Genomic DNA, 16347 nt, shown 5'->3' with positions numbered 1-16347 from the left:
TATCGGGTAACCCGATACCCAATAATCTAAAAATCATATACCCAAACCCGATCCTGAAACCCGAAAAATTGGATATGGGATATCCAATTACCAATATTTCGGGTTTGGATATCAGGTATCCAATACCCAATATCCATTTTGACACCCTTAGGCTGTACCCACTGCAAACACCAGCATTATATTTTCTTCATTTTCTTCAAATTTACACTTCATTAGCTGCATCCGCCTATAAACACAACCTTCAATTCTTCAACACAACCAACGACAAAAATCAAAACCAAAAAAGGAGGAAAAAAACAAACATACATGGAGTTTAACATCATCAACGCGGAGAGATCATAAGCTACGACAGGATGCTTGGGAAGGAATTCCACGTGTCCCTGGGGGAAATAGACGACATGGCTCCCTCTCTTCGGCAGCGAAATCAACGGCCCCGCACACCGTGCCACAACTCCATAGACACCGACGGCGCTACCGCCGTAGCTAATTCTGAATTCCCCGATGCCGCCGACGACGCCGGTGAGCCACCAACAAAATCGGAACTCATAATGAAGATGATAGATAGAGAGAGAAGGAGAGAGTCCTTGATTTAATTGTAGAAGACGAGTCTGTGAATTGGGGGAATTGAAAGTGATGGGGGTATAACTGTAATCTTTTATCCATTTCTTGGTTCAAAAATCGATACATGATTTATAAACCACCTAATTCGGCAGAATTCATTTCAGTGTATTACACTACTGAACAGTGCGGGCCTGCATTTTTTCTAGGACCAGTAAGAAATGTATCTCACATACTGAACAGCCTTAAAAGCCAAGAATTAACCTCATATCTTGGCATATCCAATAAGGTGAACGGGTCCTTAGTATTATGCCAAATAGTATGACTAGACTAGTGAATTTTTTGTTGGTGGGATATCCATTGTTGATGGTTGTAGTCTGAAATTCAAATTTCAGACACAAGCTAACGGGTCCGAAATTCAAATTTCAAACATAGTAAGCGGAGCGGTTACGGACACCAACCGGGCCGGCCATTATAGTTCTTTTAAAAAATTATCCACTACTCTCATCTTTTATATAACTCCCCTCCCATATGCGAAAACCTTAACTCCACTCCTAAAATTTTTCACCAGAGACGTCTTTGTATACGCCTCTTGTTTCTCTCCCATTTCTCTTCCCAATTTCAGTTCTTCTTCCCAAAACCTTCCAAGATGAGAGAGTGCATTTCGATCCACATCGGTCAGGCCGGTATTCAGGTCGGAAACGCTTGCTGGGAGCTCTACTGCCTAGAGCATGGGATTCAGGTCCGTCTTTGTTCACAAGTTCATTAGATCTAATGTTTTTTCTCTCGCTTACTTTCATATTATATGATTTTGGTGCTGTTTGTGAAAATGCTTTTTGCGTAGTCAGATCCGATCTGGTTTTGTACTCGTATTTCTGATTGTTTTGTAAGATTTGGCTACATTTTGTAGATTATCAGTGTGGCATAGTTCAATTGAAACTGCATCGTTTTGTATCTTTCGTCATAATCTCATCAGATCTGTAGACTGTGCTTTCAGTTTTTGGTATTTGAAGAAGTTGTGTTATGTAGTACATTTTGTTCTTTTAAAATCTCATTAGATCTATGTAAAGATACTTCTATTACTGCAAAATTGAAGTGTGTCGAGGTATTCTTGCTACTTCTCTTTATTGTAACCAGATCTAATTAAATTCTAAGTTAAATTTCGTATTGTCGCAATGTTTCGTAGATTGTGTAGTTATCTGTTGTTATCATCTCAGATCCGGTGTTTTCTCACAGATCTAACTTTTAATTTACTTGTATTGCAGCCTGATGGGCAAATGCCTGGTGATACGACCGTTGGCGGTGGTGATGATGCCTTCAACACTTTTTTCAGCGAGACTGGCGCTGGGAAACATGTGCCTCGTGCTGTGTTTGTGGATCTGGAGCCATCTGTGATTGATGAGGTGCGCACTGGCACTTACCGTCAGCTGTTCCACCCAGAGCAACTTATCAGTGGCAAGGAAGATGCTGCCAACAACTTTGCCAGAGGCCATTACACCATCGGCAAAGAAATTGTTGATCTCTGCCTTGATAGGATCCGCAAGCTTGCGGATAACTGCACTGGGCTGCAGGGGTTCTTGGTCTTCCATGCTGTCGGTGGTGGTACTGGATCTGGGCTCGGATCTCTTCTGCTTGAGAGGCTCTCTGTTGACTATGGTAAAAAGTCGAAGCTGGGTTTCACCATTTATCCTTCCCCTCAGGTTTCGACTGCTGTGGTTGAGCCCTACAACTCCGTGCTCTCCACTCATTCCCTTCTTGAGCACACTGATGTTGCTGTGCTTCTTGACAATGAAGCTATCTATGATATCTGCCGCAGATCACTTGATATTGGCAGGCCCACCTACTACAATCTCAACAGGCTTATTTCCCAGGTATAATATGCATCCTGATATTTATTTCAGAGTTTGATATATGAACGCATATATCTCTGATCAAACCCTTAACCAAATTGCAGGTGATTTCCTCCTTGACAGCATCTCTGAGGTTCGATGGAGCCTTGAATGTGGATGTGAATGAATTCCAAACCAACTTGGTTCCATACCCAAGGATCCACTTCATGCTCTCATCGTATGCCCCTGTGATCTCTGCTGAGAAAGCTTACCATGAGCAGCTCTCTGTTGCTGAAATCACCAACACTGCTTTTGAGCCTTCATCCATGATGGTGAAGTGTGATCCTCGCCATGGGAAGTACATGGCCTGCTGCCTGATGTACAGGGGTGATGTCGTCCCCAAGGATGTGAATGCTGCTGTTGCCACAATCAAGACCAAGAGGACCATCCAGTTTGTCGACTGGTGCCCGACTGGTTTCAAGTGTGGTATTAACTACCAGCCACCAACTGTCGTCCCTGGCGGAGACCTAGCCAAGGTGCAGAGGGCTGTGTGCATGATTTCCAACTCAACTAGTGTTGCTGAGGTCTTCTCAAGGATTGATCATAAGTTCGACTTGATGTATGCCAAGCGTGCTTTTGTGCACTGGTATGTTGGGGAGGGTATGGAAGAAGGTGAGTTCTCTGAGGCTCGGGAGGATCTGGCTGCTCTTGAGAAGGATTATGAGGAAGTTGGTGCTGAGTCTGCCGAAGGAGATGATGATGAGAATGAGGAGTACTGTTGAACTAACCCTGTTGGCTTTTTAAGTGTGTTTTTCCAATATCCGGTTGGTTTGTGTGTTGATGTTTTTCTGTTGTTTGTGTCGAACTATTTCTCCATGATTGCTTACCAGTGTCAGCTTTCTCGCATTGATCTGAGTACTTAACTTTTCAAGTTGGCGTTATTATCTCATGCTATACTTCTTAGTTTCAACATTATCCAAACTTACACTAAATCATTATTACTTTGAAAGTTAATTTTAACTAAAATGTAATTGAAGTAAAAATTTGCAATAAACTTCCATCTAGCAGTTCTCAGGTATCATAAGATAAGATGAGAGAGAAAAAAAAACACTCGGTGAAGAGTTTGCCAGTTTTGTAATGATGGAGATGCATGCCATTTTTTTGTTACACTATATTTCGAGCTTTGATGATTGTTACTACTACTACTAAGAGCATCCACTACGCGTCCCGCGCGCGGCTCGCGTTCCGTCTCGGAGGGACGGTTCCGCCGCGGGACGCGTTGCAACGTTCGTCCCGTCCCGTAGCCCGTATCCGCGAGACAAGGGACGCGCCGGCCCGTCACGCGCGCCCCTGATGCATGTGTGACGCCCACTCGCTGGCCTGCGAGTGGGCGTCATCACGGATGACGCAATAATTTTTTTTTTAAATTCGATTTTTTTTTAAAAAAAATTTGAATTTTAATAAAAAAAAATTTATTTTTCAAATGGTAATGTTACCGTTAATTTTTTATTTCCTTTTTTTTAATTTTTTTTAATTTATTTACTCTATAAATAATTATATTTCATACTCATTTCACACACAAACACACATCTATTCTTCTCAAATCCTCTCTATCACTCCAATTTTCATCTTAAATCAACTCAAACAAATGGATCCTTTTGAGCAAATGCGTCAATTAATGGAACAATCACTTGAAGAAGATAGACGACGAGAGGCGGAGGAAGCCGCGCCACCCCCACGACGCTCCCGGAAGTACATCAATCGGAACCGGGAGGAAGCCGCCGCACGGTTAGTACGCGACTACTTCTGCGATAACCCGATTTGGGGAGATACCTACTTCCGTCGCCGTTTCCGCATGAGTAAACCGCTATTTCTTCACATAGCGAATACTTTGGCGGCCCGGGAAGAGTTCTTCCGAGAAGGGTTCGATGCGGTCGGCCGTCCCAGCCACACGATGCTGCAGAAATGTACTGCAGCCATCCGTCAGCTTGCGACTGGACAAACGACCGACATATTCGACGAATACCTCCACATCGGAGACACCACTGGGCGCATGTGCTTGCTCAACTTCTGCAGAGGCGTCCGGGCAGCCTTCAGTGACGAATTTCCCCGGAAGCTCAACCGCGAGTAGTCCGCCGCGAAGTGGAGCGCATCCGTCTATACAAGAACGGTTGGCTATTCGAACAAGGACACGCGACTCTAGCGCCCACACCCAACTCCAAGAGGATCTAATTGAGCACATTTGGGAAAACTTTGGCGGAAAAGATTAAATTATGTCATTTTTATTTTTTTAGAATTTTAATTATGTCTTTTTTTCTTTTTTTTTTTAAGTTGTAATGTTGTTTTAATTTTAATGAATTGTGTTTGTTTAAATTTAATTGGGTTGTAAAAAAAAATAAAAAAAATTTGAATGAATAGTAATTAAGGGACAGAATAAGGGACGGAGCGTTGCACGTTCCGTCCCTTAGTTAAGGGATGGATGAAAAAAGGACAGTGGGGCCCTCAAATAGTGGTCAAATAGTAGTTAAGGGACGGTTTAAAGGACGGTATAGAGATATCGTACGGGATGGTCTAAACATCTCAGGCAGGCTCATAACATTGCCATACTCTCAGAAATGGTTAGAAACTTAGAGTTTAATAAGAAAGCAAGGTTGTTTTAACTTTACTATACATTTTAGAATTTTCTGATGTATTAATGAGATTTTGAGAATTTGGGATATTGGTCCCTATAATTAGAGTTCACAATTTTTGGCACGACACGAATCCACACGAAATTAATGAGTTTGCGTTAAAGCTTATTGGGCCGTGTCTTTATCGGGTCGATCCGTTAAGAACATGAAAATTTTGTGTCGTGTTCGTGTCGAGCTAGTGTTACCCAATAAGAAATAATATTATTATATTATTAATTTTTATTATTTTAAAAATAATGTTTTTTTTGTTGGGTTTTGCTACTATGAATCTATTGATATTATTGTTTATCAAATCAAATTGTGTAATCAATTTTAGATTTTTGAATGGATTTTTAATGATCAAATTCAAGGTTTTGTAACTTTTGTTAATCATGAGCAGTTGTTAACAGGTTCTTATCGTGTTATGAGGTTCTAAGTTCTAACCGGGTTATCAGGTTGTGTTGCTATAGTGTCATGTCATGTACGTGTTGTTATTGTGTCGACCTAAAGTAGTTCGTGTCATTAATGGGTTCGTGTCGGGTTCGTGTTTGAGGATATCAGGCTGTATTCGGGTTTGGGTTTTTCTTAATGGGTCGTGTTCGTGTTTGTCCTTATTGGGTCGTGTCGTTAACATGTTGACCTGATAATGACCCAACACGCACGATTTGGCCCCCTACCTATAATCATGAATTTTGGCCAAATTTTGGTTTTTTACGTGAACTTTAAAATTGATCTAAAATATCACAAATTTGACATTTTGTTGTTATTTCTCAACTCAACTCAAATAAGATATCTTCGGCGAAAAACTTATCCTACGTGGGCAACCGTGAAATATTTATGATATTTTAGACCACTTTTTAAGTTCGTTGCAAGTAGGACAAAAAACCATGTAGAAAACCACGTTGATTTAGTAGTGTCAAGTAAGATTTAAAAATGCACGTAAGTTAGCTCAGGAAGGATTTTCCTAGTTTAATGAAATGTTAATCTCTTCAGCGTTTTTCTTACGCCAATCTAGGAACCATTCATATTTTACCACATTGTAGTTAATTTTAGAGCTTCTTCAGTTATTCACTTATTTATATGTTTAATAGTAGTATCTTTTATATTCTTTTGATTCCGTTTTCTTGTTACATTTTGATTCCATTTTCTTGCAGATAGTTGTATTTTTAGAGAATTTATTACTTGTTCGCGTAAAGTTATGCATATTTGCACCCTAAAAATTATAATAGTAGATAATGGCCTCGTTGGTTTTTTAGGATATTCGATGTTGGGAAATTTAAATAGTTGTAGATAAAGAGCAGAAATTACTATATATATCAGATGAGCTACTACAAGATGGAATCTTATCGATTTCTATCATGATCGTCGATTGTGAGTTTAAACTTTAATTGACCCAACAATATGATTAATTAACCACAATATAACTTGACTTCAACATGAGATAAAAAAAAAGTCCAAACCTCTAAAATTTACTTTAAAGGGCTTGGAAATTTTGTTGGCAAGTTCTATATCGATGTAAAAAGAGAATTGAAACCATTAGATAAATCTCGTGGACAACTCCTCTTAGTACCGATAGATTGTTTTTAATGTCAAATACATATATTTCTATCATTCTATATACCATTCTCTATTAATTAATCTTTTTTAAATTAAAAAATAAACCCACTATTTTTTACTACAAAACAAAATTAAAATAAAGACAATATTTGTTGAAGGGAGAGATCATATTCATTCTCGTATATTCACAAAAGAGAAGAGGTACACGCCTAAAATAGGCAGAGACTATTTTACATATGGTAAGATATTAACATGATTTACCCTAGCTATAATTAGGGGAAGAATAATTGTAATTGATCTCGTGATCTTCGCATATCTTCCGTGATCTTTGCATATCTTCTAACACCCCCCTCAAGTTAAGTAAGGGGATTTCCCATTCTTAACTTGCCCAATACTTCACCAAAACTTCTCGCATCTACAGCCTTCGTGAGGATATCTGCTAACTGGTCCTTTGAACAGACATATGGGAGATCTATCACTTTTCCTTCTATATTCTCTTTGATGAAATGTCGGTCTACTTCAACATGCTTCGTTCGATCGTGTTGCACCGAATTTTCAGATATACTGATCGTTGCTTTATTGTCACAAAAGAGTTTGCACGGCTCCTTTGACATCAAGCCAAGTTCTGTCATTAGCTTCTTTAGCCATAGAATCTCTGTTACTCCACTTTTGATCCCACGAAATTCTGCTTCTGCTTCTGCACTTGATAGAGCTACCATCTTTTGCTTCTTACTTCGCCAAGTCACCAGATTACCCCCGACGAAGGTAAAGTACCCTGCAGTTGATTTTCGATCATTTAGGTTCCCTGCCCAATCTGCATCTGTGAACCCATGCACCTCCAAGTTCCCGTGATTCTCGAATAAAATCCCATGCCCTGGCGTCCCCTTCAAATAGCGCACAATTCTCAGAGCTGCTTCCCAGTGATCAACTTGGGGCTTATGCATGAATTGGTTGACTACTCCCACGACATATGCAATATCAGGTCTAGTATGAGAGAGATAGATAAGTTTACCCACTAGTCGTTGATATCTCGTTTGGTGAGTGAGTTCGGCTCCTTCAGTCAGTCGAAGACCATGGTTCTGCATCATTGGGGTCTCTGCAGGCTTGCAGTCTAGCATTCCTGTCTCAGCCAAGAGGTCCAAGACATACTTCCGTTGGCTTATAAATATCCCCTTCTTGGATCGCATTACTTCAATACCTAGAAAATATTTCAATAGACCCAAGTCCTTCATCTCAAATTCGGCAAATAGGTTCTTTCTTAACTGCTCGATTTCTTCCTCATCATCCCCAGTAAGGATCATATCGTCCACATAAATAATTAGACATGTGATCTTCCCTTCCTTCCTCTTTAGGAACAGAGTATGATCTGAATTACTCTGTTTGTATCCATACTTCTTCATTACTTCAGTAAATCTTCCAAACCATGCCCTTGGTGATTGCTTTAAACCATAAGGTGTCTTCTTGAGTTTACACACCTCTCCTGCCTTGAATTACCCATCGAATCCTAGTGGGGCTTCCATATAGATTGGTCGAGTCAGCTCTCCATGCAAGAAAGCATTAGTTACATCAAATTGATGTTGTGGCCAGTTTTTCGTCGCAGCAATGGAGAACAGTACATGGATAGTATTCATCTTTGCTACTGGTGAGAAGGTCTCTGTATAATCGACTCCATAGGTTTGAGTATAACCTTACGCTACTAGTCTTGCTTTGTACCGATCAATGGACCCATCTGGTTTCCTCTTGATTGTGAATACCGAGCAGCATCCCACTGGTCTGGATCCCTCAGGCCTCATACACACTTCCCATGTTTTATTCTTCATTAGTGCCTTCATTTCTACAAGCATTGATTCTCTCCAATGTGGGACTTTTATTGCCTCTTCTGCCGTCCTAGGAAGCTCTTCTTCTTCTTCTTCATATAATGCAGCCATAAAGGCCTTTGCCATTTCGGTCAGATTTGCCGTTGCCAAATTTGTCACTGAATATCTGCTTTTCTTTGATATACGCTTGGGACTGTATCTTTTGGGTGGAATACCCCTTGTGCTTTTGTCTGGAAGTATGTATTGTCCGGTGTCCCCATCAATTGCAGCATTCTCCGTTGGTTCTGCATTAGTATCATTAGGAATGTTTGTACTATTGACCTCAGTTTCAGTGGTTACCTCAGATATCATTGGAGGAGGACGGTCAGGTGTGGGTGACTGGGGAGGCTCTGCCGGCGACAAGACTGGCTCGGCGGCAGTACTAACTGTCTCTGTTGGTTCCGCAGCAGATTCACTTGGTGATGACACAAACTAATTTAGGGGTCCACTTGACCTATCAATAGTTCTACTCTCCCCCTGACCACTAAGATTGGTGTAGTAGTACTCATACTCCAAGAAATTACAGTTTATGGTCGTTATAATCTTCCTAGACGATGGATCAAAGCACCTATATCCTTTTTGATTTATTCCATACCCCAAAAAAGCACACTTTATAGCGCACGCGGAAAATTTTGTTCTCTCGTGTTTGGGAACATGAACATACACAGAGCATCAAAAAATTTTAAGGGGTAGGGTAAGAGGTTCAAGTACATCGGCTAGTGAAGACAAAAGCTGCAACGGGGTTTTCATTTTCAAGATTTTTGTAGGGAGACAATTCACCAAATAATTAGACGTAGCAACAGCCTTAGGTCATAAAAATTTTGGAACATTAGAGTCAAAAAACAAAGCATGAGTTATTTCCATGATGATCCTATTTTTTCTTTCGGCTACTTCGTTTTGTTCGGGGGTATATGGGCATGAGGTTTGGTGAACTAACCATCTATCCACGAAAAATTTTGACATTTCCCGATTAACAAACTCCCTCCCATTATCAGACCTAAGGATCTTTATAGTTGTCTGAAATTGAGTCTCGATTAGTTTGTAAAAAAGGACAAATTTTTCATAAACTTCAGATTTGTTTTTCAAAAAATATACCCACGTCATTCTTGAACAATCATCCACAAATAATAAGAAATATTTAAAACTATGATCACCAGTAACGAGCGCGGGCCCCCAAACATCAGCATGCACAAGTGCAAAAAAGACTCTTAACACGAGTTTCAGTAGACTTAAACGATTGTATGTAGCTTTTCGCCAAAACACACGATTCGCAATCGAAATCTTTAAGATGCGAAAAATTCGGAAAAAGTAGTTTAAAATTACCAAGAGATGGATGACCTAAATGTCTGTGCCACAACCAAGCGTCTCGAGTTGCAGATCCGTGAGCCAGCATTGCGGCACTGCCTTGGTGAGCCATCTCATCAACATAGTAGAGGCCTTGGCGCTCAGTGCCACGCCCAATTATCCTCCTCATCCTGATATCCTGTAATACACAGAAATTGGGATGCATTAGTAATGTACAATTCAATTCCTTCGTCACGTGGCTAATAGACATCAACTTATGTGACAGTTTGGGAACATAAAAACAATTGGACAGTTTTAACGTCGGGGAGATCTCAATTGTTCCACTCCCCTCTACTGAAGTAAATTCTCCATCTGCAGTTTGTATCTGATTTTTCATGGTCCCACAAAAATTCACAAAATCCTGTCTATCATGGGTCATAGATCCACCGGTCATCTTTTTCCCTAGACTTATATTGTACCGCACATGCAATAGGTAGTTTATGCAATATTTCAAAACTGTTGGGGCTAATAAATAAATCATCACACAACACGGGGTTCTTTTTCGGATTAATCAAAGTATGGGGGGCAGATTGTATAATACAGGGGTCAGAGTGTAATTTCTTGGAAATTGGAGGATTAAGTTTAAAGTTATAATATGGGCTAGGTTTTAGAAACCCTAGCCCGTTACCTCCTTCGTCGAGTCCGCCGCTCTTCACTCCTCCGACCCGACCGGCGAACGCCGCTTGCCCAACCTCCCCCCTCGTCTGCCGCCGCCGTTGGGTGTGGCTTCTCCGTCAGTGACTCGCCCACGGGCGACAACCTCGGTTCCGCTGATTTCCTTCGTTCCAATGGCCAATTTCGCCCTCCCCTTTTGATTTTCATCCCACCACTCCGGAAAACCGATTAGTTTGAAGCAGGTTTCATGGGTATGCTTGTTCATCTCGCAGTTTGAGCACCATAGTTTCGTCTTGTCGGTTTTGGCTGCTCCGCGGCGGTTGTTGGTGGCGGCGAGGTTCTGTCCGGGATGGGGCGGCGCCGGTTGAGGAGGAAATCTTGTGTTCCGGGCTCCAAATCCGAGGCCTACTCCATTCGCTGCGCCGGTTGGGTTGGGGTTTGTCGCCGGCATGATCTTTAGCCGGGTGGCTTCCCGTTTCACCCATCCATACGCGACGTCTACTGGTGGCACCGAACTCTCCTTGAGGATATCCCTCATAGTTCCTTCGAATTGGGAATTCAGTCCCGCCAAGAATTTGTATAACCTTCGGGTATTGATTATATTTCGGTACTCACCGATTCCCTTGTCACAATAGGTGATTGTCTTGGTTTGGCATCGGTTAATTTCGATCCAAACTCCGTGCAGGGTTCTCCAGTAGGTTTCCAGGTCCATGTCCCCTTGGACGATCCGGCTTGCCTTGTCTTCTAAATCGTATATCATATACGAATCTGATGTGCTTTGGTACGTCACGGCCAAGCACTCCCAAATCGCCTTCGCACTCTGATGATGTGCGAAATCTCCAACGATCTCGATTTCCATATTGTCCACGATCCAGGAGAAGACCACTAAATCGGTCTCCTCCCACTCCAGATACTCCTTATCGATTGGTTTTGGGGTTCCGGCACTATGTTGATGTGCCTTAACGCCCGTCTGCTCCCAATGGCAACTCGCATTAGCCGAGCCCATAATGGATAATTTCTTCTGTTTAGCTTGAATGCTACTGTAATATTCTTGCTTGCCTTGAGTTTGAGTTCGCCGGGTTTAACGTCGTCTTCTTCTGACATTTTCAGGTTTCGGTGGTGTCCTCTGCCTTCTGGCCGAGAAACAGTATATGGCTATGATGAATCTATATTCTGAGCCTCTGCTCTGGTACTATGTTGAAGGGAAAGATCATATTCATTCTCGTATATTCACAAAAGAGAAGAGGTACACGCCTAAAATAGGCCGAGACTATTTTACATATGATAAGATATTAACATGATTTACCCTAGCTATAATTAGGGGAAGAATAATTGTAATTGATCTTCAGTGATCTTTGCATATCTTCACTGATCTTTGCATATCTTCTAACAATATTGTATGATGGCAATCCAAGTAAAGCAAAGGGACACATGTATTGTATCATATGGCAATATGTTTTCTTATACATGTAGCAATTTTATCCTCTTAAAATTATGTTTTTTTGGGACTGAATTAATTGATGGATGTATCCATCTTCTTCAAAAAAGACCCGGAGATCGTGGCTCACGTTATTGCATATTCTCAAACAACATGTGGTATTAATACTGACGTATTGTGGTAGACGTTGGAGCATTTTTCCTATGCATGCCAAAAGATCCAATTTGTCACTTGGCTAGGAACCCCATTCCATGGGATTTGACTAGAAGCTCTCATGAGAAATTCTCTGTTCGAGGTAGTTGCATGGACTATCTACGATTTTCGGTGTTTCAAAATTTTAAAACGAATTGAGAGCTTGAGAAGAAACAACTTTTCGGCGACTTGGTACTTGGTTTAGAGCATGATGTACATACTTTTCATTTTCTCTAGAATAAAATAACATTAGAAGATGGAGGGGAGCAAGTAATTCTCGAAGAAGGGGGATCTTTTGACGTTGATTCATCCAATAAAATAACATTAGAAAATGGAACTTTGTCTTTGATAGTATTGTGTGATGATAGACCATTTGCGTGCTTTTTTTGGTAAGTTATGTGTTGTTGTATTGTTTGTAGAACTCTTTTGCTAGGCTTGAGCATTTTTGCTTTACGGACTAAAAATTGAAGGAATTTGAAAATATTAGAAATAATGGTCAGATTTAGTATGAAATTCGTGACCTTTATGCGGTGTAATTACGCAATAGATAATCCAGTCTAAGAAAAGCTATAAAAAATGATAATTATTAGAATAACACAATTCGCATAATTTGTAATTACAAAACTTTCAAAACTAACAACATCACAACATAAGCAGTGAAACCACATCGTATACTATACTGGCAGAGGTTTGAAATTTAATTAAAGTATTTTGAATGTGTTACTTTCAAAGCATTATAATTAAAGAAATAGTGTTGTGATTACAACATTTTATTTTTAGTGTGAAAAATATGAATTTGGATCAAAAGTCACTTAACTAAAAATCAAAAGGGCTGGGAAGGATCCAATCATCCAATAATTAAAAGACACTGCCTAAATTTTTGTCATGCCACCATGTTTTGACATCTAATAATAATAAATCTTCATTGTTTCCGATAGTATTTTACATAATAATTTAAGTATGTTTTATTAATAAAAGCAAAAGAAAAAAATGAGATAAAGGCGGACTTTATAAAATTGAAGTTGAAAGGAAAATACAGTAAAAGAGAATTAAAATAGTAGTGATTTAAAAGGGAGAAAGAGCATAAAAATAATTAGCATGCGGGCACGCGAAGCCATGATTTGAACAGACTAAAACAGGTTTATGAATTTCTGTATCAATAATTATGATACCAAAAAGTTACCACTATTTGTCTAGAAAGATACCCAATTTAATACTCCATTAATTTCCCTAATGAACATGGATGTGTTGTTATCTAACCTGGATGGACACACCCAAAAATTATAAAATCAAAAGAAAAAATTGAGTACAATGATGCTCCATGTATTTATGGTCTCGTTCGTGTAAAGAGGAATTTGGGGCGGGGGGTCACAATTAGATCAATGAATTCAAAGCTCTCACTAAATTAACGATTTCTAACCATATTTGTAATTAATTTCGAATTATTTTTAAAACGTTTAAAGCTATTTTTTTTTAAAAAAAAATTGTCGATGCAAATTTAGTTCAAGTATTTGATTTGAGAAATCATCTGAGTTTAACAAGAGAAAATAAAGTAAATAAACAATGAAAGAGGTTAGAGAAAGAAAGAAATTTTTTGATATTGCTAAAAAAGTTCTTATATAAATTTAGTTTTAAGTGAGACTACCAGTTTTAAAATATATTTATTGGTATGATTTTTGCAAGAAAAAAAAGTCCAAATAAAACTCTTAGCAACATTTTTTCTGCGTCCGCGCCCAAGCTGCTGCGTGCCGATTGATGGCGAAAAAAAGCAATTATATTGTTAGTGTTGCTAGTTGTGTTAATCTAAGTGTTTTGTATGCATAATTAAGTTTTATAAATTTAGCTCTCCCTTCAATGAATCCTCAATAATTTTATAATCTTTTGTAAAGTTAAAATTTTTTATTAGCGAGTACCAGAATGGTTGCCAATTTTGTTGAGCACCGACGCTTATTACCACATCGCAACATCAACTTTGCTGCTTCTCTCGTGCATGCTGAAAGATTGAGATTTAATATGCAATTAATCGACGTCATATTCTGCTAGACTGATACCCTTACTAATTCACTCAATAATCACTACTTAACATCTTTAGTTAAAGTTAATGACAGTGATAAGATGCTAATTAGCTCGTTTGGACCATGCTACGGTTTAGGGACCAGGCTATCAAATTTTTAACTAAACTTTTTTTCAACAAACTTTGATTGAAATTAACAGCATGACATGCAAATCGGGCTGCAGAACGTACCCATAATAATATAATAATTGCTCAAATCATAACCGAACAAATTTCTTATTTTATTACTTGTTGGAGTACTTATATTTTTTTTGTCATTTATTCTATTATTACAGTGTTAATAATAATAATAATAATACGAATATATATGTGGAATCATAACTAACATTATAAATCGCGACAATAGTGTAATAGTATATATAGTAAAATTAATCTTGTTATACATTTCATATTTTCTTTTATTATTGTAGGCGAAAAGGTAAGGATATTAATTTTATCTTCATCGTGTTACGTGTAACTTCATGTATCCACAGTTGATGGGATTTTTCCATGCATGTTTGATGATAATAATATTGGGTCCTGATTATTATGATTAACGTTTTACAATATCTTTTTACTTTTGATATTTTGATTTTCGTGAAATTAGTTGTAACAACATCATTTTATGAGTATTTTTTTTATCATGCCAAAATGTTACAATGAATGTAGGACTAGGAGTATGAAATTAGGAGTTCATATGCATTAATAGTTTGATCGTTTATCATGCCAAAATGTTTACATGAATGTGCTTACAACATAATTAAAATGTACATCTACTATGTACAAAATATATGCATACTGAGCATATAAACACATATTTTAACATCGTATATTCGCAGGGCACAGATGAAATATGTCGAAATAAACACACATGACTGGAATAAGGTAGGAAATTTTGCACTATTTATGATTCACGGTTAATTTCAGGAGTACTTGAATTTAAAATTTCAAATATAATCCTTATGTGATTTGGGTATTTTTGTAATTCTTATTTTCTTTCAAATCTAGCAGAAAAAACAGGGTTTATTTTGGTTTAGGAACCTCGTTAATTCTTTGGAGAAAAACAGTGATTGGTAGTCAATTGTCATATAGACATGCAGTTTTCTTTGTATATTTTCTTCACTAACCTATAATGCTATTTATTGAAGCAGGCCTAAACTATGTCGGCGAAGAATACATTATTTAACTTTTTAGAACAATAATTTTTACTTCCATATTGGATTTCAAAATCTCAACAAAATTCACCTGTTTAAACCCTATTAGGTCGAGTAGAATATATGCACTAACTTACTCAACCGAGTGGACCTCTATGAACTATTGCAAAAATTTGCGTAAAACAAAACTTTCTTTTCAAAAATCTGATTAAAGTGTAAAATGTCTATGGGAAGCTCTCTTTTGAAGATGAATTTATGGCCTTGAATGAGTGGTCGGAAATCTTATTTTTGCCCGTTATTTACATTGAAACTCGACAAACTTGCCAAAACAATAAATTGATAGAAAAAAAATAAGATAAAAACAAGGACTAAGTAAGTCATACTTACTAAATTTGTTTTTAAATGTTTTGTCCAACTGCAATTGGTGTTCTTGTAGTAAGGATTCAAGTCATTTCACACTAAAAAAAGATAATTCTCTAGAGGTCACAAATTGTACGGATTGGATTGTTATCAAGTCAACCTGATAACAACTTAACATGTTAAGGAAAAATTTGGACACGATCTATTAAGGAAACCCTTAACTCGGAATAATATCAATTTTTCCCTCAAATTTAGGGGTGAGCATTCGAATTTTTCCCAATCTGACCGATCCAAAAATGCAAAGTTTTTTTACTGACTCGATCCTCTAAAAATTCAAAATTATATTTTTTTTATAAAAATGTAATCAATAATACGTATATTTAATATCAAAATCTGAAAATACATCAGAACAATATGTTTTTATTACTCCCTCCATCCCAGCTAAGATGACATGTTCCTTTTTTTCACGTGTTTTAGAAAAATGATAATAAATAGTTAAAGTATAGAGAAAATAAAGTAAAAAAGATAATAATATAGAAGATAGTGTCTTCTATAATATTCTCTAACTTACTTTATTTTTTCTCTATTTTAACTATTTATCATCATTTTTTCAAAATAAGTGCGAAAAAAATGTGTCATTTTAGCTGGGACAGAGAGAGTATATACTATCTTTGTCTTTGAAAAGAGAAACTTTTGAAATAAAAGAATTTTAATACACAGTT

The 16347-nt window shown here is 38.1% G+C and overlaps 1 protein-coding gene across 1 annotated transcript; it reads left to right on the top strand.

Annotated features, from left to right (window-relative positions):
* The first annotated feature begins 1072 nt into the window (after positions 1 to 1072).
* LOC121809475 (tubulin alpha chain-like) lies at positions 1073 to 3293 on the top strand. Its single transcript, XM_042210120.1, has 3 exons — positions 1073 to 1300; positions 1824 to 2429; positions 2513 to 3293. The coding sequence occupies exons 1-3, from the start codon at positions 1208 to 1210 to the stop codon at positions 3167 to 3169; spliced, it is 1356 nt and encodes a 451-aa protein (XP_042066054.1). The 5' UTR covers positions 1073 to 1207; the 3' UTR covers positions 3170 to 3293.
* The last annotated feature ends 13054 nt before the right edge of the window (positions 3294 to 16347 follow it).

This window comes from Salvia splendens, chromosome 6 (genome assembly GCF_004379255.2).
Source record: "Salvia splendens isolate huo1 chromosome 6, SspV2, whole genome shotgun sequence".
Classification (NCBI taxonomy): domain Eukaryota; kingdom Viridiplantae; phylum Streptophyta; class Magnoliopsida; order Lamiales; family Lamiaceae; genus Salvia; species Salvia splendens.
The sequence above is the reverse complement of the archived record's forward strand: the minus strand, read 5'-3'. Positions and strand labels throughout refer to the sequence as shown.

Bases quoted from the DNA above. Each gene is read 5' to 3' on its own strand.
- LOC121809475 (XM_042210120.1), top strand. From the start codon at position 1,208: ATGAGAGAGTGCATTTCGATCCACATCGGTCAGGCCGGTATTCAGGTC. The intron at 1,301-1,823 runs GTCCGTCTTTGT...CTTGTATTGCAG, and splicing joins GCCTAGAGCATGGGATTCAG to CCTGATGGGCAAATGCCTGG. The intron at 2,430-2,512 runs GTATAATATGCA...ACCAAATTGCAG, and splicing joins TCAACAGGCTTATTTCCCAG to GTGATTTCCTCCTTGACAGC.